At 51.1% G+C, this 26,228-nt stretch overlaps 1 protein-coding gene across 1 annotated transcript in view; it reads right to left on the bottom strand.

Annotated features, from left to right (window-relative positions):
* Positions 1 to 503: 503 nt before the first annotated feature.
* SFRP1 (secreted frizzled related protein 1) overlaps positions 504 to 26,228 on the bottom strand; it is a 45,956-nt gene continuing 20,231 nt past the window's right edge. Inside the window, exon 3 of the mRNA XM_082444378.1 lies at positions 504 to 3,869. Coding sequence (XP_082300504.1) covers positions 3,547 to 3,869 — 323 coding nt within the window. The 3' untranslated portion in view covers positions 504 to 3,546. The remainder of the gene's footprint in view (positions 3,870 to 26,228) is intronic.

Here is a 26,228-nt window from a genome sequence, read left to right as displayed (position 1 = left end):
GACCTGGGAGCCCCACCCTCCTTGGGAAACCCTAGCCATCTCACATCTGAGCTTCCCATCTGTAAATTGAAGGGGCAGACGTGGTCTCCTCTAAGGCTCATGTGGGTCTAAGACTCCAGGTACCAAAGAGTTTTCAAATTTTCGTTGGAATTTTAACATAGAATTGGCTGGAGGGGAAAGATCATGTGAAACCAAAAACATGGAAAAGAAACGCAGGCAGGGTTGAAAAATATATTCTTGGAGAGCAAGTATTTAACTTTCTCTCTGATCTGAAACACACAGACGGGGGAAACTTCTGGAAATGATTCATGGGAGCACGTGGTGTATGTGGGATGGGGTGAGGGTGTCTGCAGGGCCCCCCAGGTACTCTGGCTCACCATGCCCAGTTACTATTTGAAAGCTGTTAAACTGGGACCCGAAAAAAATCAAGACGGGGTATGTGTGCAGTGGAGGAGGGTGAATGGTGCATCACTGGCGGGAAAAAGTCACCATGCACATTACCATTGATTAATTGAGTGATTTTAGTCGAGTGAATATTGATACATGGCAGGAAGGCATGAAAATAAAATGAACACATATGGGAATTACTATTAACATAAGTGATAACATCAAAACATCTGGTAAAATGCAGTTAAAAAAACAACACACAAATGAAATGGAATGTAAAACATTTTCACAGTATTCAAAGCTTTTTAAAGAGATTTAGACTCTATAAGAGGAGTGCTACGTGGAGGAACTAGAGGAAACAGGAACCTCGTCTGTGTCCTGTGTATCTGCTGGTGAAAGGTCAGGAGGGCCAGCACATTATGCCACGAGAGTCTCTCCTAAAACAGAACGCCTGAGCCCAACACATCCACGGGGTTACAGCAGAGCAACTAGTTACTTGGAGTCTGATGAGAAAGACAGACTCTTGGTTTGGGCAATGGGGTTTCTGTAATTTACAGACCCAGATGCCTTAGGGAGCCCTCAGTGCTAATTCACTGACACCCAAAGCCAAATGTGACACAGGATGCTCTAAAAATAAAGTGTTCTTGGAATTCTCACCTCATTTTCTATCTTCTAAGATAAGTACTAATATTCTTCAAAGATTTAGCTGAGCTCTGCCCATGACCTCACTGGATTCCACCCAGAATGATGAATTTAAACCTTCACGAATACGACCTTTGCACTAGCAATAATTACCAAATCACACACAGACCTCTTTTGGAAACCAATGAGAAAGCCTGTGAGTCTGCACATCGTTTTTGTTACCTCCTTTGCTGAGAAAAACAAAGGTTTGTGACCAAGTGCAGCTTTGGGCCCAGAGCCTCCCTTTGCCCTGCAATGGCTGATGTGTAATAGTCAAGGCTGTTCCAAGTCCACAGGGAAACTCAGTCCCGGGACTCTGTGGTTGGACTCTACAACTGCAATTCACATTTCCAATTTATTCTGAACTCTCTTACTGCTTCCTACCTGAGAATTCCCATTTAGAGACTCCACCTGTTATTCATAACCTTCCTGGGGTAACTGCTATGGCCCACACAAAGCCTTTCCCAAGGCCTCCACCCTGGACAGAGGCCTTGTTGCCTGACCCACTCTGTCCAAACAAGCAGACACATATGAGCACAGAACTCTTGAGTTAATCAATCAAGACTAAGACCCAGATCCATACACTCATGAAATTGCTCTGAATTTCAGTTGACAATAGGAAAGTAGAATATCTCTAATTAACTAATATATATACACATTTTAAAAAAAATCATCCAAAATTACAGGCAAATCACTTAAGATCCCCAACACTTTATGATTAAAGGTCAGAGAGAACCAAAAAAAAAAAAATGTATTAAATGATGGGTCACTAATTGTCAGGGGTTCATTAGATCAGGATAACCCTCAGGAACGTAATGAAGTTGGCAGGCTGGTTTTCAGACTGGAGTTTTGGGAAGTTACCAGAATCTTCCACTGTTTCTGTGTCAGGCAGGGGCCATGCGGGTGACGCCTTCCAGCCCCACTGAAGCACTGGATTGGGTATAAACATTTGCCCAGAGGGACAATCGTTAAATCCTCGAGGTGTTACAGAGAATCAAGAATCAGGCTTGAGGGAGAAATTAATTTGGGAGGAATTACTTCCTATACCTTGAACAAGAGAAGTCAAGTTGCTTCCGTGAATGGGTTTATGTACATCACTTATTAAACACAATGGCTTTGAGAATTATCTTAGGGCCCTTGGGGGAAAACCAGAGCTGCATTGCCTTTTAAACTCCCTCCTTGGATGGGGACCCTCGTAGCTTAACTTTTCCTCTGCAGAAATGAAAAAAAAAACCAAACATTTTTTTAAGTGCAGAGGACAGGCAGGCAGGCTATTCTGAATTTCTCTGATCTCTAGGCAATCAAGTTCAAAGGAATCCATTTCTTCACAGGAAAGACAGGAATGGGATGTATTGTGAGTTTTGATTAGCGTTGTGTTCGGGCCAAGGCAACGCAGAACCCCTCAGGAAAGAGGACCCACAGCTACACTACCAGGAGAAACCACCTCCCACTGGAAATGCTCAGAGAGACGGCCACTCAGCTAGAAAGTTGCCGCAAAGGCACCAAGAGACCCCAGTCTTACCACACCTTTCAAATGCTCAGTGGAGATTTTTTTTAAAACCTTGAAAAGTAAGTGGGTCTGTTGGTTGCTTTAAAACAATGTGAAATGAACAAACAAGGGAATTAGAATGCTAAGCTCTTTACCCAATGACAATTCACCCTAGACTAGCAATTTGCTGACTGTTCTCAATTTTTTGTTTTTCTCCTTTAACTCTGTTTTTTGAAAACCACCGCTGCCTTCTCAGTCTACGAATCATCACCTCTGTCCCACCAAGGCAGGCCCGTGCCGCCCTCCACGTGTCAGGAGGTGAGATCAAACCTAAGGCTGACGGTGACCACCTCCAGGGCATCTGAGACTGGCTGGTTCGTATCAGAGATGACACATGGCCACAGGGCCAAGCAATGCAGGCCCCTCCCTTTGTTCTCACTATTTCTCCCGTGCACTGTCACTCTCTGAGTGTGGTGTGTGTCTGTTTCTGTCCACGAGGGACAGAAAGAGAAACTCCTCTGGAACTGAAAGCCGTGCATCTTACCAACAGTTAGAATTTTCTAGTTCCAAAGGCGTAGATTAGCTGATAGATCGTAAGCAATTTGTAACGACACAAAGAGAGTGGCAGAACCTAACGTTTGCTGTCGCCTCTCCCTTGCCGCCAACCCCCTTTCTTTACCGGCAGCGTTTTCTTTTGTAGTGACTGTGTCTCTGGTTGGGGTGGTGCTGCACCTCCCTTCCCCAGGGTCGTACTGCTCCACACTGTAGGTCTTCAGAAGCTTCCTGATCTAAATGGGTTTCCTCATCTGGGCATGCAGCTTTAAATATCGGCTATACTGGGGTCTGGCGCATGGGGATGGAGGGAGGGGTGGGAAATGCTGCAAGGGCAAAGTAGCTGGATTACGATGCCCTCCACCTCGAAGGAGCAGGGGGTGTGAACCGCCGAGGGTCCAGGGGTGTCCGCTCCCCCCTAACCCACCCCACGAGAATCACTTAAAGACCGACTGGAAAGTGGGACATTCGTGATTCTTCATCTTCTTCATGAAGTTTTTGAATTCTTTGTTTTTCTTGTCCCACTTATGGATGGCCGTCAGCAGGTACTGGCTCTTGACCTTGCGGCCCATGATGAGGAAGTGATGGCTGAGGTTGTCCAGCTGGTGACAGGGGCAGTCGGCCCCATTCTTCAGGTACAGGACCAGCTTCTTCAGCTCCTTCTTCTTGATGGGCCCCAGCTTCAGGGGCTTCTTCTTCTTGGGAACAATCTTCTTGTCGCCATTCTCCTTTTTCACTTCTTTGATTTTCATCCTCAGGGCTAGAGAGGGGGAGGACAGACAGGGGAAGAGGAGAGAAGGGAGAGAGAGACTTTTAGAACACGGCTTTTCATCAGAAACCACAACCCACCTGCGGGCAGAAAAGCAGGAGACATAAAAGGCAAAGAGCACCTAAAGGAGGGAGGCTCTATCTGTCTATTCTATAATAAGGACCAAGGTCTCAGCTCACCTTCACGCACCAATTCTGCCCCCCGGTTTTGCGGTATCTGATGGTATCTCAATGGTTGCCACAGGATACCGTGAGAGTCTCAAATAAATGTTCAAAACCAAATCATGTGTCTCTTTTTTAAAACTCCAAGACTCAAGACTATCATACAATGCTTTAAGAGAAGAAGGGGATCATCTAATCCAATCAAGTCCACATAATCGAATGCTACCAACATCAGCACTCAAAGAAAAAACTCACCCTGAGTTTTGTTTGTTTGTTTTAAGGAGAAAGTTATTGGTTTAGTTTTTTTTATAACATCCAAAGGACCTAAAATTCTTTGTCAGTTGGGTCCTGGAAAGAAGGCAGACAGAACCTATGTGTGTGCAGTCAGCAAGGGAAAGCTGACTGCATCAAACGTCAGCGTCCAACTTTGTCATCAGAGAAACGAGGGTTCCAACCACTGGGCCTCCAGGGCATTCAGACAGCAGGTACCGTTGACGTGCTGTCCATCACTCATCAACCACTAGATGGCGCCACTAATGGGCTATCCTACCCACCGTGTAGACCCACAGAACCAAACTCGACTTTGACCTCTCGACCCGTTCGAGCAAGTCCTGGTGAGGGCCTGATGGATAAATCCAGGTGGTGATTCCTTAAATCTCACATGGTACCTGGGCTGCTTCCATTCTCAGCACGGCTCCCTGCAGAGAGGGAAAGCCAGCCCTCTGCCAACTCTGCCTTCTGGCCTCTTTGTCTCTACAGAGCCTGAGTCAACAGTGTTTCAGGGTTAGTGTGTGGGCCACACACTCTAGTGCTGGCTTCATGGGGTTAACTGGTGAGGATGAATTAGCGTGGAGGCGTTCTATTCATTGGAAATGCACCAGAAACACAAACACAGCGTCCCTGTAACGGTCAACTCCCCTCGAAGCCTCGCCAGCCCTGGAGAGTTCCAAAGGAGTTGGAAATCATTTCTAGATTCTGGTCACCAGATGATGTGTCCATCCCTTGAATTCTTGTGAATTCCAAATCACCAAGCCCTCTCTTTTGAATAACTCAAAGCTTCCACCCACATTCCATGAGGAAAGACTTGAATCGAGCTACAGAACAGTAGCTAATGACTAGGAAAGCATCTGGATGCCCTCAAGAGCACTGAGTATTTTCCATGCACTTCCTCAGTGAAACCTAACGCCTCCACGAGGAAGGTGCAATTATTTCCCCCATTTAACAGATGAGAAAACTGAGGCGTAAGGGTTACGTTTACTTGCCCAGAGTCACTGACCCTAAACTAAACCCACGGACTGAATGTGCACTTATAATCACCGTGCTGTCCAGGCCAAATTGCAAAATTCTTTATAATGAAGCTGACATTTCAAGTGCTGATTAAACGGACCAAGACAATACGGGAAAAGGGCTCGGGCTCTCTTCCCAGGTTTACCCACATTTCAAAATGACTTTACTTACGAAATGGTAAGAGTTCCTCCTGGTTGAAAGGGAACACCGCAAGAGTGAAGGCTTTATTATTTACTCTTTAGCTGATTAGAAAGCACACCCTTGGCCACCCCAAGAATTAGGAGAAATCCTAGGAACAAAGCTTCAGTGAATGTGTCAAAATCAGGAAATCAAACGCAATCCCATCCCTTTTGCTTACGGAAGGAGTTCCAGATCTGCAGCCACCGAGCCTCAGGGAACAAATACCCAAGGCCCGCAGCCCTTAGGAAAGACCTCACTCCCAAGGGTGGCGGAGGTTTTGGAGACTGGCCCAAGCAGCAGATGGTAGCCCTGACCTCGCAGGCTGGCCCAGGCCCCGTGCACACGGGAGTGCGCTGAGCACAGTTTCCCAGTGAGCTCCTCTCTTTACTGCCCCCCGCCCCACAGAACCAGCCACTGCCCAGCACCTCTGATTTTGCTTGATTCCTGCACCCACTCCCACCCCGAGGGCAGAGGCAGGGGGACCAGCAGGTGGGAAAGCCGCGACTAGGAATCAGCAGAGACCACCCCTCTGGGACCTCCGCCCAGACCTGCCCAAGCAGCGCTCCCTCTCCCGCCCCGGCTCAGCTCCCCTTGTCGGCTTACCATCCTTGTACCTGGTGGGTCACCTGAGAAAAGACTTCACCTGGGCGAGTCTATAGTTCGCTCATCTAGAAATGTATCCGGGGGGTTGAGCCAGAGGAGACTCCCCGCCCAGGCCCGGGCAGATCAGGGCTCCATCTCTGCCCGCCCTCCGCACTGCGAGAACCGACTGACCCAAGGAAGGCGGCCGGGGACTGCAGGGAGGCAAGGCGGTGAAGACACCCTCTGAGAAGTGCCCCGACGTGTCACGGGACCCAAGGTCCAAGGCTGGGATCGATTACATCACTGGCAGGGACGAATGCATTTCCAGTGACAACTGGGCAGCCTCTTTTCTGCAGAGAGGTGAGCCATCATTTTTTTGGAGAACCCACTGTGTGCCAAGCACAGGACAGGTGCTCTCTGTGCGGCTCTCCTGACTTAACGCACAGCAACCGTTGTTATTACTGACGACGAACAAGGAGAAGGACTCAGGTTAAGGGACAACACGAGGCCACACTTTGTAGGAAGAGACTCAGGACTAGAACCCACCCCTGACCCCAAAGACCACGCTGGTTCCTACTATACCATGACGGGGTTTCAAATGCTATTGCTTCAGTGGAAACTATTTCCCTCTTTTGATTGTGTTGCTTTTAATCACAACTCAAATCAAAAATTAATGTTCCTTTGCCATGACCGTGTCAAGGAATTTAGTTTACATAGGTGGGAGCATGGTGGGGAGAGGGAAAAGCAAACGATGGAAATGTGTTCTGCATTAGACTCTTCGTTTCTTGCCATTTGGCTCACTTTCTTTTTTTGAGGTAGGGAGAGTAGGGAAGGAGGAGGCACATGTGGCCAGAAATTACTAACATCTTTCCATCTTTCAGGGGTTTATTTTAGGGATGCAGATTACCAACAATGTTTGGATAGGCGCTTAGCCATCCCAGGTTGATTTCCCCCTGCCTTGTGGGTGTGTATGCAGCCTCCCACCACATACATCCAGGGGCTGCTGGGACGGGATGGGGAGAGACTGATCACCACTTCCTCTCCCCCCACCCGGCCTCCACCATGCAGACAGCCTGGACCCCAGGGATTTCACCCATGGAATGTGTTTGCGCTGCAACCGGTGCTGGTGGGCAGGGGGAGAAGCCCCAGCAGGCAGCAGCTGGGCTCACAAATGGGGCGCTGCTGGAGTCCCAGGTCCTGGGTTCCAACTGGGTGGCCACAGAACCTGGATCAGAGCTCCCCAAGTCTGTAAAGCGTGGAGTGCAGTTTGCCCGCTGGCCTGGCCGGTCCAGCATCCAGAGGGCCCGTGCTGGGCAATCCCAGGCAGACTACTGCGCCCACCCCGTCTCCGTCCTTCTCTGCCCCGTCCCGAGCCTGTCTCCCACAGGGTGATGATTCTACACCTGCCTCAGGCCCTTGATCTCAGCTACCCGTGACAGCCAGACCCTGAACTAAAACAAAACAAAACAAGAAACAAAACCCTTCTCTGTGTTTTTTCTTAGCAGCAACTGAACACCCTCCAACACTAGGATATGACTCCTGCCTTTCACCTTGCTGGTCACGGCCAGCGAGGATGCAGAGACCAGAAACTTTAAAAACTCAAAACTTAAGGTCACAGTTAGGGGCCGTCTGGGTCTTTCTCCGCAACCTTAAAATAAATAACCCCTTCTATTCAGGTTAGACCCTGAAAGTTTCATCCCACTTGCAGTCACCGAAACCATATTTTTTGCCCACAAATGATACCCCCTTGGTAACCTCCCCACAAAGCCTGGCCATTTTCTGAGGCTGAAATGAGCAGAGGAAGCTTGTTACACTCATCCCAAACCCACACTCTCTTCAAAACCGCCTTTTTCTCCTGATCTGCTTATGCTAATGGGGCTGCCATCCTTCCAATTACCCAGACAGGGAGCCTGGACGCGAGGCCACTGTTGGCCAAGGGCCAGGCATTTACACGATCGACAGTGTGGAACCGCTGCAGGAGTGCAAGAAAGGCCCTGAGACAGGGAAGGTGCCGAAGGGGCTGAGTCAGTCCCCAGCTTTGTGACTCATCTGATTACAGATAACGGTTGCAGTGAAGAATAAAGTACAGAGACGAGAAGAGAAGGAGGGACCTCCACTGGGGAGTTCCTGCAAAGTCATCAGAGTCACGGATGGAAAACTAGGCAGCTCGACGTCTCAGAAAGCACAAGGGGAAGGCGCTTCAAGTGGAAGAAATGCTCCTTCATCCCCAATGCCGCAGAGTTTAAGAATGAGTGTGGGACCAGCTTGCTAGCCTTGGCAATGGGGGGGGTTTGCTGACGACCTGTGGGAGCCACGATCCCAGGGGGTGAGGGAGACTCCCAGAGAGCTCAAAACCAATGGGAAGTGAAAAGGTTTTCCATCCTGACAACCACCAAGCGTCTGGAATGTTTGTGAAGAGTTACCGCTGGCCACTTCTAGCCAAACATAGTAGATTGAGCACACAATCATTTCCACCCCTCTAAAATTATAGTTTTAAAAAAGTTATAAACACATGCAAGAAAATGGTAAAGAAACAAGGACATCACATTTAGTATAATAGAAAGCAAATGGATGGTGGGTCCTGGCTTGATGAGAAAAGAAAAGCTGAAACCCAGCTGCTAACAGAAGGAGCTGACAGTAAGAAAGCAGCAGATCCACATGGCAGGACCCAGACATGCTCGTGAACTGGGGCCATTGGGTGCTTCTGCACTCGATGACAGAGACCGTATTAAATATAGGAACCGAGACGTCTGCATCAGGGCACCCAGATCCACCAGCCTGGCCATAAACCCAGATGACTGCCCCTCACCAACTCCAGCAGCAGCCAAGACGTTTATTCCGTACGGAAGGTTTGAACCCAGACAGACTGGGCTTGTGGACACCAGACTCACAGGAGGACGGGGTGGGGAGGAGCTGCCCCGACACCAAAGGATTAAATGAAAGTCTGCACAGTGAAGAGTGAGACCCTCAGGTTTTAGAACACTACAGCAACACCCCCAGTCAGAGGATTGTGGGGTTTCTATCTAAAGAAACCAGTAGCCCCAAAGAAAAGACCTACAGCTTCCCCTAACAAAATTCCAAAATGAGGCCCAGCAAATCACAGGCCATGCATACACACAAAGAGCTCCAATTTAGTGCTTTACTCTTAAACTCCAATGGCCAGCCAAGGATCAGCAGGCATTTAAAGGAAAGCCTCTAAATGTGAACAAGAGACCAAAACGTACAAAACACACAGGAAAAAAAGAAATCGGAGATAACAGAAACAAGGTATGGCACAGAAGAAAACTGTTTACAAAGGTAACGGAAGATACTGTATTCATGAAACCAGAACAGAATGCTATTAAAAGGAATGTTCAGAGAACCAAGAGTATTTGAAGTTTTAAAAGGTAAGAGCAGAAATAAAGAATGCAACACACGTGCTTTAAGATAAGGTTGGAACAAAATGACAAAGAGATGGAAATAGGAGAAAGAAAGATAAAAGAGAGAATCCAACCAGGAGGTTCAACATCTGAATAAGAGAAAACCAAGAAAACAAATGGGAGAAAATACCAAAGAAATAATACAAGAAAAATTTTCCAGAAATGAAGAATGTAATAAGTTCTCAGATTAAACAGTGCCCAGGTCAATGAATCATAGCATTTAGAAACACCAGAGGTAAAGAGAACTTATAAAACCCTCCAGAGACAAAGAGAGGCTACATTTGCTGCAAAGGACCAGGCATCAGAATGGTACTGGATTGGTCAACAGCAACATTAGACGCCAAAACAATTTCCAAATTCAATACTGAGCCAAACAGTCAATGTGGGAGAGGAGAATAAAGACAACTTCAGGCATTCAATGGTTATAAAAAAAATCTTCCATGTGTCTATTCTTAAGAAACTGCTCCAAAAATGCAGCACAAGGCCCAGGATCAGGAAACTAAAGCTCTAACGTAAGATAAAAGCAATGGAAGTCTTAGAATGGTTTCTCCAGAACAACTGTGTGGCCGGCGTAAAGCTCAACCAGTCCAGACTGAAACAGGAGGAAAGAGGGACGGAGGTACATCTACAGGAAGGTCTGGGGCTGAATTCAAAACACAAACGTGAGGACCCAGGAAAATAAAATGAGGCAACTACTATCTCAAGGGAAAACAAAATGGTGTATAATAAAGGAAATATAAATGCAGTACACTACACGGCTCAGCTGCAGATAATACTGACATAATTATAATAAATTAAACGCTGAATGTCAATTGAACCAGAAGTGTGATATAACTATATGGAAAAGAATGGGGAGAAGAGGGAATAGAGTATAAGACAGATGTCTTTATCGTCAGTCACAGAAAAGCAATAAATAGTGTCTAAAAATTAAAACGAAGAATTTAAAAATTAAGATTGTGTAAAAATTAAAATTAAGAAACAAAAGTGAGACAGATCTTTGTCTTCAATAATAGAAAATCAATAAGCAATGTCTAAAAATCAAAATTAAAATTAAGTATGGTGTTTATTTACTCCCTTTTGCTATCTACCATAAGACATAGCTAAAATAGCTGAAAATTATTACCTCTGGGTTGTGGGAATTAGTGGTTGGAAGGCATGGGGCAGAGGCCTGCAGTTTTTTGTTAAAAGCCTTTTAATACTATTTGACGTTTTAAATTGCATTTATTCTGAAGCAAAAAACTTAGATTTTAAAAAAGCTTGCTGTCTAGTAAAGAACTGAAATGTATATAAAATGTCAATGAATCACAAAATGGGAGCTCTTAAAAGAAACACAAAGATTACATTTCCTGGCCCTTCACTCCCCATTCAGCTGGAGCAGCTTGGCGTTACTTAGGGCTTCTCAGGAAGGGTTTTGTTTAAGAATTCTACTTCTTCCACTGTTTATTTGGGAAGACGGGGTAGCCTATAGAGCTTGTCAAGCCGATCATTTTTCAGATAAAAAACCAATTAGGTTAGAATTCGGATTATTTACTTTGAATGCAAAGGGACGTCAAACCTGGTTCAGCTGAATAGGCCGCCCGAGGCTGGAGGTGCCCACAGCTCCCTGCCTCTCAGCCCAGCCACAGCTCCTCCGAGCAAGGAGCAGGAAAGCATGGGGTCCCTACAGATTCCAGGGACAACTGACCAGCAGTCAGATATACTGTCTCCAATAGGTGCTAATAAAAAATCCTCCTGGGGCAGGTAACCCACCACACAGTCTGACTCCTGACTTGCTTGCTTTCCTAAATTACTTTCCCTTGGCAGACAGGGCTGAAGTTCCCAAACAGATGATCTGAGCCGCAGGGGGGTAAGACGGACAAACTCCTTACCGAGTGGCCTGTTCCCAGACCCCAGGACCAGGAAGAGCCCACAGTTGGGCGCCTGGACCATCAGCCCTGGGGGTTCAGCTTACACCCCTCCTCCCACCCTGCCTCCTGGTGAAAGAGCTTGTTCAGATAGCAAGACCTCACTAAGCAGACAGAGAGGACTTGCTTTCCTACGTCCCAGCCCCATTTTCACAAATCTCTTGGGTGGGCGACCCTGAGGCAGAAAGCACCATCCCCAAAGCCAACTGTGCAAATGAGATTTGGTAACAGCGCTGGGTAAGGGCGGGGCTGGGAGAAACTGCTGCTCCTTCCAACACTCAGCAGAGGGTCTGGGCACGGCACAGGCTGGCTTGCAGGCATCGGGATCCAAATGAGTCCTGCTGACAAAGGCCCTGCAAAGGCAGCTCAACAGAACTCCGTTCCCAGCAGGGGCCAGTGTTTGCATCATTAATTCCTTTAGCAAAGCAAGGGGCTTGAGGTTGGTACAATAACTGAGACTCTCTCCCTGACCACAAACCACGTGCTGCATACTTACACGCATCTACTGGTTACAGGACAGACGCTACAGAGAGAAAAGGGAAAAAAAGAAAAATCAAAACAAAACAAACAAACAAAAAGATTGAAAGCAGCTTTTCTTTTTTTCTCATTTACAATAAAACAGCAGATGTAAAAAATGCTCCTGAGTGACTTATTTGAGACAAATTATTTAATTGAAATTGTCCTGTTTTCTGGATTCCAGACATCTTGGGGAGGTGGGGGGATGGGCAGGCAGAAGGGTGCAATTTGCAGCTCTATGCCCTCCCAACCCACTTACAAGTACTCACGCGCACAGCACGGCGGCGTCGGTGTCAGCCATCGGAATCCCGCTGCCTAAGTGCTTGATTTCATGGATTGTGTTAAATCCCCACTGATGGAAGCTAATGGTGCAAAATGGAAACCCCACTTTGAGAACAAAGGGCTGCTTGGTGTGGGTTTATTCGGGAAGACGTGTGCACCGCGGCCCAGGCAGCAGGGGCTTGGGCCCCTCTCCTCCCAGTGAGGACCGCATCCCTCCTCCATGCCTCCCCAAGCAGTCGGCAGAGGAGAATAGGAGACTTGCTTAAATAAAGTCAGTCAAAAGGATTAATGGAACCTTGGCTCCAAGTCTGGGCCAACCGGCCAAGGCAAACAGTCCTTCTGCCGAAGGGCTCACTGGTTTTCCATTCCCCTCTGTTCCACCCCGCAGTGTTCAACCCACACGGCACGTTGGAGTGCGCAATCGTCTCTTGGAAGGAAGACGATGGGGAGTGGGTTTCAGAACCAAGAATCGGAAAAGCCATGAGCTAGCCCTGGCTCTGAGAGATGCTTCAGAGAGGGGGCCTCAGGATCTCCGGGAGGGCTTGTGAAAATGCAGAGTGCCGGGCTGCCCCCAGAGCTTCTGCTTCAGCAGTAATGGGACGGGGCCTGAGAATGTGCATGTCTAACCTGTTCCCAAGTGATGCTAATGCTGCTGGTCTGGGGACCACACCTGAGAACCACTGGTCCAAAGGGTTTGAGGGGGGCTTTTTGGTCTGTCACCTTGGTTATTCACAGTGACGCATTCTGAGGATGCTTTCTTGGATGGTGTTTAAACTTACTGGAAGCCCAGGGCAGCCCTCCAGACTCATTAAAACTCAGGCTGAAGTCAGCACGGGCAGGTCCAAGACCCAGCTGACCTTGGGCAAGCTGGTCTAGTGCCATTTTCAGAATCGCTGAGGTCTCTGGGGCCCCTACCCCGCAGAGGTGGAATCTTGCAAAGTCAGGAAAACCGAGGCTTTGTTAGCAAGAGGCAGCACCTTTCAGAGTAAAGGACTCTGAGCCCAGAATCAGCCAACTGCAGCTCCTGGTTGGGATTCCATCACTAACTTTTGTACAAATCACTTTACTTCTCTGGGTCTTCGTGTAGCCATTTGGACCAGTTAATCTCAATTTCCATTCCAGCACGGGCAATCTGTCTAAGTCTTCATATTTCCTTTCTCTGTCTTGAAATCCAGTATAGATCATCCAAGGGAAAGTATCCTCTATCTCAGATGGTACTGGCTGCCCTCGCCTGCTCAGGGCGCCCGGGGACCCTGCTGACAGTGGTCACAGCCCAAGCCCACGGAGAACACAATGGCACGAGAGCCTGGCCCTGACTGTGGAGTTGTCTAAACTTAAAGACAGCCCCCAGAAAGCATCTCCCAGCATGGCGGCAGGCAGGTCTTCACACTATCCCATCTGATCGATGGGATCGGAGGCCTGGGAGTGCCCTGACCCCTCGGCTGGGAGATCCCCGAAGCAGCTATGAGTCACGCCTCTGAGAAGCGGCGGCAGGCACACCTCTGATATCACCCCTTCACTGTTCTCATAGTTGATCCCTCTGAAGGCAGAGGGTGTGCTCCAGACAAAATGTATGCTTTTCCTACCCATCCTTCCGGCCAAGCTACAGATCATCTTCTCCCTGAAGCCTCCCCAGCCCAGCCCAGCCTTGACCTTCAAGGTCCCACCCCCGCCGTCTGCATATGAACTCAGCACAGGTGGTAATTACCCGTGAGTGTGCCTTCTCAGCCCCCTCCCACCGTGAGCCTGCAGGCCTGGCCCACCTACCCACCCCTGACCCTGGCCTAGTGGGTGTCCTACACACCCCAGAGCTCAGCTAACACTGATACACAAGCGAACGAAGAGAGGTAAACAGCATAGTCTGCCCTGAAGTTCACAGCCTCACTGGTGAGACGGGAATCATTCGCTCAAACCTCTGCTTCAGCGGCAACAAGTACGGCCAACGGCGACTTGGCAGATCAGGCCCTGGTGTAGGTGCCTTTACACGTTAACTCACCGAATTCTCTAGCAACCAACCCTGTGCGGTGGACACCCTCCTGATAGCTGGCTTGCTGGTCAGGAGACTAAGGCAGGATGGCTCAAGAAACGGACCGAGGTTCCACGGATCCCGAGGGGACGCTAACTGTGCCAGGAGGAGTGGAGGTGAGGCCATTGCCATCCGCCGCCTGAAGCACAGACAGCGCTCAGCTAAGGTCCAGGTGACCCCGGCCTCTCGCGTGAGGCATGGGCCGGTGGCCGCTGCAGGCTGGGTCTCACTAATTCTTCCCTAACACACAGAGAATGTTCTCCAACAAACCAACCCCAGTCGCTGTCCCTAACAGAGGTATGCCTGTGAAACCCTTGCATGGGACCTATAATTAAGAGAACATTTCAGAAACTAACACAACATTGTAAATCAACTTGAACTTCAGTTAAAAAAAAAAAAAAGGGGACATTGATATGTTGAAACAGTAAGTAAAAAAAAAAAAAAAATCTCTGCTTTTGAAAGACCTAGGGTGAGGAAAACTGCAGAGCAATTTTAGGCGTGGAAAAGTCTGCCACGTAATTTGGGAAGCAATCACTATGCAAAATTGTGCACATCAAAGACGCAGAGGAGGGCTTCCCTGGTGGCGCAGTGGTTGAGAATCTGCCTGCCGATGCAGGGGACATGGGTTCGAGCCCTGGTCTGGGAAGATCCCACATGCCGTGGAGCAACTGGGCCCGTGAGCCACAAGTACTGAGCCTGCGCGTCTGGAGCCCGTGCTCCGCAACAAGAGAGGCCGCGACAGTGAGAGGCCTGCGCACTGTGATGAAGAGTGGCCCCCGCTCGCCGCAACTAGAGAAAGCCCTCGCACAGAAACGAAGACCCAACACAGCCAAAAATAAATAAATAATTAATTAATTTTTTTAAAAAAAGTGAGAAGTTTATAACATGTTAATTATGTTAAAAAAAAAAAAAAAAAGACGCAGAGGAGAGAAATACTCCAAAATATCAGCAGTTGCTGTCTCTGGGCACTCTGAGTACAGCTGATGTCTAAGCTCTTTATTGTGTTTCCCACTATTTTCCGGGTTTTATAATTTTTATAGTGAGAAAAAAATTATCCCAAAGAGAAGTAAGTCTGATCTTACTCTGGGCAAATAAGATGTTTACAGCTTACAGTTCGTGACTCTTCCAGCAGGTGTTCAGCAGGTCTTCACAGAAAGCCCACGAGACACCAAATTAAACATCGATTAACCCTGTGTGCCTTCGACCAGATTTCCCAAACAAACAAAAAATTAAATTCCTTGCTACCCCCTGAAGTTTCCTGGGGCAGCCAGCAGGGAAAAGCCCCGGTCATGGGCAGGGAAGCGAGGGAACACAACTGAGCCTGCAAACCAGGACACTTCGGAGACAGAAAGAGGGCCATTCGTTTTTATGCTGGGACCACAGGAATAAACCGGGACTGTCCCAGGCAAACAGGATATGTAGCCACCCTAACAAGGAGGTGGCCCGTGTGTAAAGGGTGGGTGCGTGTTTCACAGGTGTGGCTGGCCTGGAGGTGGTGACGAGTGGCCTGGCGGAGGAGAGGGCAACGGAGGCCCTTCTTCTCCCTCTCCTGGCTCCCAAAGCTACCAGGCAGGTGCAGAGGTCAGAGGGTCAGCACCCTGTCTGACCGCAGGGTTGCCCACACTTCCGCGGCCCTGGCTGGGGAAGCAGAGTCCAGTGGACACAGAATCATCGGGCTGGAAGGAGCCTCTGACACAGCCCTACGTTCTACGTCCCGTTCCCTCGGTGGAGTGAGGAGGGCGAGGCCCGGTGATGTCAGTGACGCCGGGCGTAATAAGCAGAACAGGAGACCCGTGTCCTAGGGCGTCCTCCGCCGATGGGGCCTGGGGGCAGGGAACGTCCTCACTCAGGAGTCACTCTCCCCCTTTCCCTCCCGAGGATGTTCGAGGTATAAAAGCATTCGGACAGGGAAGTACCTCTCTGATTTGTCACAGATATCTCTCAAGTACCAAGTTCAAAAGAGGGCAAAAAAACAGCCTATGTCCAAAATCGTTCATTCTAACCATCACGGGATGGCACAGGCAGAAACAGGGGCTGGTCCTAGACCTGAGCCCACCCCTCCCCCGACATGAAGGTTCTTCCTGCTCTTCCGAGTTCCTGACCCACGGAGCTACCCAGCTGACTGCACTTGAATGTTTCGGTTTCTTTTTTTCAGTCTTTCTAGGCTTTGTATAAAGAGCAGGGAGGGCGGAAGGCCCAGTCACCCTAGCAGCCTGCCTGACCCTGGCCTGGGAGGCACCGAGCCCGGCCCACCGTGCACACCTTCCCCATCCATCAGATGGGGCAGGACCCGCTTCACCCCAAAGCCCCAGGGAAGGGCAACAGCGCACACGTTCTCCTGTCACCCGCCCAGCGCTGCCCCACCAGAGACAGACGTTTATCCCCTTGGATTACAACGTAATCCAAATCAGGATTACAGTGTCTCTCCAATCAGGATGGAGAGGAATGCTGGCCTCCCAAAGGTGAAGTCTGTCTTGGCCTCAGGTAGGTCTGGGTGAAGCCAAGAATCTGAAAAGTTAATGGCAGTCGGCACCCAGTCCTAGTTCTGAGCTGGCCTCCTCGCGAAGAGGGAGCCCTCCTACGCTGTTGGTGGGAATGTAAACTGGTGCAGCCGCTATGGAAAACAGGATGGCGGTTTCTCAAAAAACTAAAAATAGAGCTAACATATGACCCAGCAATCCTACTCCTGGACATATATCCACAAAAACAAAAACACGATGTATGTTGAAAAGATACATACACCCCAATGTTCATAGCAGCATTATTTACAATAGCCCAGACATGGAAGCAACCTAAATCATCCAGATGAATGGATAAAGGAGATGTGGTGTGTACACACACACACACACACACACACACACACAGACACACAGACACACACACACAGACACACACACACACAGACACACACACACACAGACAGACACACACACACAGACACACACACACACAGACACAGACACACACACAGACACAGACAGACACACACACACGCACACAGACACACACAGACACACACACACACACAGACACACAGACACACCACACACACACACACAGACACAGACACACACACACACACAGACACAGACACACACACACAGACACACACAGACACACACACACAGACACACACACAGACACACACACACAGACACACACACACACAGACACACACACACACAGACACACACACACACACAGACACACACACACACAGACACACACAGACACACACACACAGACACACACACACACAGACACACACACACACAGACACACACACACACACAGACACACACACACACAGACACACACAGACACACACACACAGACACACACAGACACACACACAGACACAAAGACACACACACACACACAGAAACACAGACACACACACACAGACACAGACACACACAGACACAAAGACACACACACACAGACACACAGACACACACACACAGACACACACACACACACAGACACACAGACACACACACAGACACACAGACACACACACAGACACAGACACACACACACAGACACACACACACACAGACACACACACACACACAGACACAGACACAGACACAGACACACACACACAGACACACACAGACACACACACAGACAGACACAGACACACACACACAGACACACACACACAGACACACACACAGACACACACACACACACACACAGACACACAGACACAACACACACACACAGACACACACACACACAGACACACACACACAGACACACACACAGACACAGACACAGACACACACACAGACACACACACACAGACACACACACACACACGGACACACAGACACACACAGACACAGACACACACACACAGACACACAGACACACACACAGACACAGACACACACACACACACAGACACAGACACACACACAGACACAGACACACACACAGACACACACACAGACACACAGACACACAGACACACAGACACACACACACAGACACACACACACAGACACAAAGACACACACACACACAGACACAAAGACACACACACACACAGACACAGACACACACAGACACACACACACACAGACACACACACAGACACACACACAGACACACACACACACACACAGACACACACACACAGACACAGACACACACACAGACACAAAGACACACACACACAGACACACACACACACACAGACACACACACACAGACACACACACACAGACACACACAGACACACACACACACAGACACACACACACAGACACACACACACAGACACACAGACACACACACACACAGAGACACACACACACAGAGACACATACACACACACAGACACAGACACACACACACGCACACACACAGACACACACACACACAGACACACACACACAGACACAAAGACACACACACAGACACACACACACAGACACACAGACAGACACACACACAGACACACACACACAGACACACACACACACAAAGACACACACACACAAAGACACACACAGACACACAGACACACACACAGACACAGACACACACACACACACAAACACACACACAATGGAATACTACTCAGCCATGAAAAAGAATGAAATTTTGCCATTTGCAGCATGGATGGACTTGGGAGGGCATTATGCTAAGTGAAATTAGTCCGAGAAAGACAAATACTGTATGATATCACTTATATGTGATCTTAAAAATCTAAAAATACAACTAACTACTGAATATAACAAAAAAGAAGCAGACTCACAGATATAGGAACAAACTAGTGGTTACCAATGGGGGGGGCACGATGGGGGATGGGGAAGGGGGTGGTACAAACTGTTGGGGGGAAGATAGGCCCAAGGATGTCTTATATAACACAGGGCATGTAGCCAATATTTTGTAAATGGAAAGGAACCTTTCAAAACTGTATAAAACAACAGATAAAATAAACTGAAAGCTGGCCTCCTTTCTACTGTCTAGGGTCCTTGCTCCCGCCAAGCTCAGCAAGCAGGCACGCAACGTGGCCAGTGGTATCGGCCCCGAGCTGGGTGTCCCGAGTCCTGCTTCCAGATCCTCTGACTTCACTGAGTCTCTTTTCTTTCTCTCCACCCACCTGGAGCGCCACACCCAGGTAAGGGGTCAGATCTGGGTCCTCAGAGCCCGGGGGACCGCGGGCAAGGGGAACAGAGCAATGGGATGGGGTGCCCCACTTGGGGCTCTTTTCTGCTTCTCCAGGAAAACCACTTATTAAAAAGAGACAGAAACAAAAATCAATACATCAACAAACTTCCCCACAGCTGCAGAAGCCGCTGCGCCCCGGGGCCGAGTTGGCCCAAAGGAGACCCCTGGGGAAGCCGGTGGATGGGCAAGGACCCGGATGACGGGGACAGAGCTTCTTGGGCAGCAGGTGTCTGACCACATCCTGGGGCGGCGCGGCGCGCCAACTGCCAAGGCACGCCTATCACTCAGGCGGCCAGTGCTTCCTACGTGTTTACCAAGCTCCTGGCTCCGGAACCGACAGATTTTGGTTAATGGGCCCCAGGACGCCCTGTGTGCGGTGCATCCCTTCCTGCTGAAGACAGTCAGGACCCCGGGGTTCCGGGCGATGGCTCTGGCTCAGTCCTGCTCCCCAGCTTCCGGCTCCCTGGCCAGGCGTGCCCTTCACTGGCAGAGGTCAAGAGGGCTGACCCTCTGAGCCCACACACTCGCTTGCCCCCAGCTGTCCCCACAGAGCCGGGACGAAGCAGGAGGAGTCGGGAGGCTGGGCGGGTCCCCCCGGATCTGCCCAAGAACGGAGGTCACCGCCCTGCTCACGCTCCAGGCATCGGGGACTGATGTCACCGCCACCGACCAGGGAAGGTGGAAGACGAATGTCACCCGGCCTACGATCAGAGCTCTGGCACCAGCACAGCCACTTCAGGACACAGAATGCTCGAGCTCACGGCCACGACGCGGCCACTGCAGATAAGCTGGTACTACGTGGGAGGCACCTGGTCACCTGTCAGCACCCGTTTTGATCTTTGGTGGACAGATGTATAGACACCATACACCCAACAGCTACAGTGCCAATTTGTCGTAAATTGAGGGTTTGCAGTGAAACCATCCTTAACACGGCCTGCACGCGTGACTAATTACTACTGGTAGCCTGAGGGGCTGACACACCCTCTATATGAAGAATTTCATTTGCTGGCCAGTCAGGAAAGATGCGGTTTCAAGATCCAGGCTCCCTGCGCAACGTTGCTGGCCGTTTTCTGGCATTCTGATCTACCCCAGTCGTGATTTCTCCAAAGTTCCTCCCTCCTGTGAATGCAGATTTTGTGCCTCACGTTTTCGTGCCTCACGTTCAACAAATAAACGGTTTTTAAAGGGTCCTTATTTTCTAAAGCGCTTCAGATGAGCTGCTGGGGCAAATCCATCCATGTGCTGGAGACCTTTGGGGCATTGGAGACCTTTGGGGCACTGCAGGCCAGGGGCACAGAGGGGGGCTCCACGATCGCTCCTGCCACCCTTTAGAACCCGTTCCAAAGATGCCTTGGGAGCTGACCTTGCACCACATCTGCAACTGACTTTCTCTGGCTTGGCTGAGGGGAGACATCCTCTCACCTCTGAGGCTCTAGACACTGCACCTTGAGGCTCTTGGTTTTCTGCGGTTCTATTCCCAAGCTCACCTATAATGTTAGAAATCAGCCTTGTAACACCCCTGCCCCCAGCAGCTAAACAACAGAGCCACTGGCTGTATTTGGAGCTGCTCCCTGCTTCCCAGGGGCCACCAGGAGCCAGGCGCTGCCGTGTGTGACACGGCACTCAGTAGGCCACCATCTCATATCTAGAATTTTCTCTGCCAGGCCAGGTGCTCCAGACCAACAAGGCTTTTTCTCCCTTACAAATGCCTTCCAATATTCGCACATTGGTACTCACCATGTGAAGCCGGCTTTCTTTGTCTGCGAGTCCATCACGCCTTTGACGACCACCGCCCTCTGCTGCCACCTCCCAAGTCCACCTTAGGGACCCCTGGTACTGACCGCAAGTGTCAAGCACCATCCTTAAGGGCCTTACAGAGACCTGGTAAAGTCGGTAACAACTATCATTCACCTTGTAAGACAAGAGGATTTAGGCTACAGCTTTCCAAAAGACACCATCTGGTAAGTAACAGAGAACCAGGACTCAATCTCAGGTAGGTTGGCTCTAGAGCCCTACAGGTGAGTTCAGTAGCGTGCCCCCAAATTCACGTGCACCTGGACCCTCAGAATATGACCTTATTTGGAAATGCAGTCTTTGCAGGTGCAATTAGTTAGGATGAGGCCACACTGGATTCGGTGGATCCCAAACCCAACAATTGGTGTCCTTACAAGAAGAGAAGAAAGGACACAGACACCAGGGAAGAGCCACGTGGAGACAGAGCGGAGATTGGAGTCATGAGTCAAGGGATGCCGGGGATTGCCGGCAGCCAACAGAAGCCAGGAGAGGGCCCTGGAGCAGGGTCTCCCCAAAGTGTCCCATGGAGAGCACACCGCCTTCGGTAAGCAGATGGACCCCAGCAAGTGCAGGCTGGCAGGGCCACACGCTGTGGACGGCAATGTCATCGTCCATACTCACAGGGGACAGGCCAGGGGACACTGGGTAAAGGCCCCAATGTCCATCCAGGAAGAAAGTACACAGCGAGTGTCTCATCGGATAATCACAGCCCTTCTTCCTTGAGGTCAGACACCCTTCCACACGCCCAGGAACCTCTTAAAAGAGTTAAGGGTCAGTTATGCGCCGCGAGTAAGAAGTGGCCAAGCCAACCCAGGTCCAGGCCCCCCTCCTCCAGCATAGAAGCCCCCGTGGACCAGTTTCTATGATGAAGGTTAGGGTAAGAGTTCCTTTGAAGAAAGGTTCTGCTTCGTGGTGTGTGTGTTTAAAGAACACTACGTTAGGACGCAGAGCACATTCTGAGAGCGACATGGGATTTAAGAGGCCATCCAGCCAAAGTCTTGTTCCAGAGATCAGCGAACAGGGGCTCATCAGGAGCTGGAACCAGGACCCCCGCTGCCCCCCGCCTCGATCCCCAAGCACTGTCCTTGAACACACACTCCATCTCAGAAAGAGGAGGACCCCCAGCCCCTCGGGCTCCCACCCCATGTGATCACACAGTCCCTTTCCCTCCTCTCCAAATGCAAGCAACCCTCCCCCTGCTCCAAGGCCACGACAAAATGCCGAAAACCGGAAAACCAAGCTGCAGCCGGGCTGAAGTACAACCCCGGCTTGCTCTCAGATCTGTCACTTCCTGCAAGAAACGTGGCTGCAGTGAAGGAGGAAAGCCGGGGCCAGAGGCCCCTCTGCCAGTCCCCCCACCTTTTCAAGGAGAAACTGGCCCCTCACTCTGACCCAGGACCACCCATCAGGCAGAACAGCAGGCTGCGGCCCAGCACTCCAGCCCCTCCGGTCCAGGAAACTCTTACTGAGCCATCCTGGGGCCTGTCCTCGTGAGTCCCCGACCTGCCTTCCTCTGGGGGCCTTTGGGGGTGAGTCAGGGGCTTGAACAGCAGGCTGCACTCCCACGCGTTCCCTCATTAGAGAGCCGCCCAGGAAACGGGCTCCCAGGCCTCACACCCCCGTGACAACCAGAGCCGGGGGGAACGCCAGCGACCCTTCAGGCCGCTGCACAAGTAGCTGCGTGTCGGTTTCCTGAGCCAGAGTGTTTCGGGGTGTGGGCCCCCCTGGAATTTCCACGCTGAGGGCTCCCAGGGAGGAGCAGGAAGCTTCTCAACTCTGGCTGGGGTTCCTCATTCTAAGGCCCCGGGGGCCAGGCAGGAACACAGAGAGTTCTCAGCTGGTCCAGACCGGATTCCACCCCCCAACCCGCTCAGAAAGGGGGGACCACGATGGGGATGGTGAGCAAAAGAAAAGGAAAGCACCGGTGCTCTGCAGGGCCCGAGTAATCAGAACAAGGAAACCTGCCAGAAGACACATTAGGTCTGTAAGGAAAGAAGGCTGCAGGCGAAGAGCTGTCAGTCACAAGCAAACCCACACCAGCCATGGAGCCCCCTCCTTCCAGAGAAGCCGGTCCCGGGCTCCGCTGCCCCCAACGCCTCACACACACAGTTACACAACTGGGAAAGCCAAGTCCCCAGGAAAGCTGATACCCAGAGCGGGGGGTGGACCAGATGTCCCGTCTGCACGAAGGAAAGGGCAGGAGGGAGGCCTGCCCGGGCCTGCACTTCATTCCAGGTCTGTCGGCCTCCTCCCTGGCAACCGGAGGACCGGTCCTCGGGAGTCAGGAGCTCCAAGCCATCTGGTCTTTGCCACAAAGACACGCAACTCGGACCAGCTTCGAGGTTCTACTGTGCGCACCAGAGCCGGCCCTTCCCTCCTGAAGGGTCTACGCGTGAGGGCGGGGACTCGAGGCTGGCATCCCAGGTTGCTGGGTGACTCGACCAGGCCCCAGGCTGTCCCTCCACCTTCCTCCGGGAAATCAGCCAACGTCCTCCTGAGAAGGAAAGTTCGCCCTCTGACACAGCCACCTTCCTGGGGAAGCCACCAGCAGGAGTGCCGCCAGCAGGTGCCCTGCGGACCACGGACTATGTGGGGCTGGAAGGACCGGAGAAGTCATCCTCCTGCTTCCTGCCAGATGCAGGCCTCTCGGGTTCGCAGGCAAGAGGCCATCCCGCCTGTGAACAGCTCCCTGGGGAGGGGGGACCCCACCACCTTGATGGTCAAGGTTTTGTTTCCTCAGCAAGCCGGGTTCTACCTGAGCTACACAGCACACGATTTCCCTTGGCTGGACGAGCCAGTCCCAGCTCTCTCAACCACTGTCCTCCTGGCCCTTTTGGTCCTGAGAGGCAAATACAGCCTTGTCGTTTGAAGGAGGAAGTGGGAAGAGAATCACCAGGCCCCAGAGAAAGCGCAAAACACCCAACTTTGACCCTGCAGCACCCAGGGGTGATGCTCACGGCCTGCCCGCTGACACTTCTCAGCCGCCGCCCGCACAAAGTATCCACCACTGGCTACCACGGGCTAAAGGGATGCTGAGTGCACATTCCACACGCCGGCGTCAGGGCAGAGGACCAGTGCACAGGGTGTCAGTAAAAGCCCCGGGTCACTTGCCACTGAGGGACAGAGGCTCCCAGATGGGCCCTGTCTGCACTCGGCTTGCCATGGCCACTGGCCCCTCTCGGGGACAAGACTGACGCAAAGTCTCAGTCCCAGACGTTCTGAGTGTCCTCTCCACCTGATGCTTTGAACTTTAGTCTTCAGGTAAGATTTGCTCCCCTTGTGAACCCAGAGATGTCTGGGGGGTGAAAACAGCGTGTATTTTAATAGCCTCTAAAATTACTTTCAAGCTCCTCTGAGAAAAGCATCACCGTTAAGTATCCTGGTTCAGATCTGGTCTATCTGTAAAATGCATTCATTTTATTTTTTCTTTTTTAAGGAAAGCCAAGTGTGTGGCTTAGGTTAGAAATGCTCTAGGGAAGAGCGGCCACGCGGGGTTGCCCAGCAGAACTGTAAGGTGGCACGTGGGACCGCGGCCAAGGTCACAGGCTCGGGGTGGATTTGCAGTGTGTCGTTTCCAGGACACATCGGTACAATCTCACGGGGTCTATCCACCAGTTCTGAGAAGTATACACAATTATCCCGATTTGGCAGGTGAGAAAACTGAGGCCCAGAGAACTGGAGTTGGCCAGAGTCTCGTGGCTGATAAATCGTGGGGCTGGAATTGAAAATCGGTTCTGAGGCTTGGAAAGTCCTCCTTGGAAATCACCTGCACCGTGCCTGCAAACTGGTCTCCCATCAGGCTATCTTCCCCGCACAGGTGGAGAGGGTCCCCACTGTCCCTGGGTTTCTGAGGAAGTGCGGGGGAACACGTCCAGGAGAGGGGCTGAGGTCGGGGCGCCCAGCAGCCAGCCAGGCCCCATCAGGGGATGCGGACCTGCCGTGGACCAGTGCCGCTCCCAGGCTGGGGGTCCCACAGCTGCACCCCAACCCAGCTCCTCCGCGACGGCCTCCCACTCACTTCTCAGCTCTTCCACACGCGCCCGAGATGGAGACCCAGGTCCCCGGCAAGCAGGGAGGTGCCAGGAAAGATATTTATCAAGAAACCAAGTCACAGAGTTTTGCGGAACAAAACCATAAGATTTCAGAGCTGGAAGGAGCCTTAGAGGTCACCCATGGTGACCCCTTCAACTTGCTTAAGGAAACAGGCTCAGAGACGTCACTGACTGGCCGAGTGGCAGTGCTGGGTCACATCGCAGGACTCCAGGATTGGGGCGATTGTCTGTCACATCCCACTTTATCTCCTTGCACAGAAGTTTTTAAGTTTGTTTTATTGTTGCGTTTTGTGTACAGGTGGGTAAACTGAGTCACGGAGCAGTGAAGCGGCTTGCCCAAGCTGACACAGTAGGTGGTGGGACCAGGCCTTGAACTCAGGCCTGTATGACACCTCAGGCCATGCCCGTTCCTCCGGAGGGACTTTTTATATTCCAGGGATTACACCATGCCCTTCACAACAATCCCTGCGAACCGCTGGAATCTGCAGAGGAGGTGGCTCTCGCCCAGAGAAGCAGCAGTTCTAAATGGACTTGCTGCAAACACTGAAACCTAACAAAATCAGCCTGGTTGGCATCTGGAGGAATAAACAAAACACGGGGGCTGGAGGAGGGCTCGCCGACCCGCAGAGATGGCCCTGGGCGTGCCCGCTGCCCAGAAATCCCTGCCAGGCTCCAGAGCCTTCCCGAGTCTGGGGAATCGGCGGCGGGTTCTGTAAGGCCTCTCTCTGGAGCGACGGGGAAAGGAGGAGGCCCCTGACCTCGGCCGTGGAGACTCAGCCCCCGGAGGGGTGACTGGCACTCACGCTCACCAGGCAGACATGCTGTGCACAGATCAGCGCGCTCAGACCTACCCACACACACAAACCGCACTCGCACCCCAGCCGAGGCCTCCCCCGTCCCCGCCCCCTGTGGCCGCAGCCCCTCTTGCCTCCCCCTCCAGGAGGCCCCAGACCCCTGGGTTGA

This window comes from Balaenoptera physalus (genome assembly GCF_965194825.1).
Source record: "Balaenoptera physalus genome assembly, chromosome: 21".
Classification (NCBI taxonomy): domain Eukaryota; kingdom Metazoa; phylum Chordata; class Mammalia; order Artiodactyla; family Balaenopteridae; genus Balaenoptera; species Balaenoptera physalus.
The sequence above is the reverse complement of the archived record's forward strand: the minus strand, read 5'-3'. Positions and strand labels throughout refer to the sequence as shown.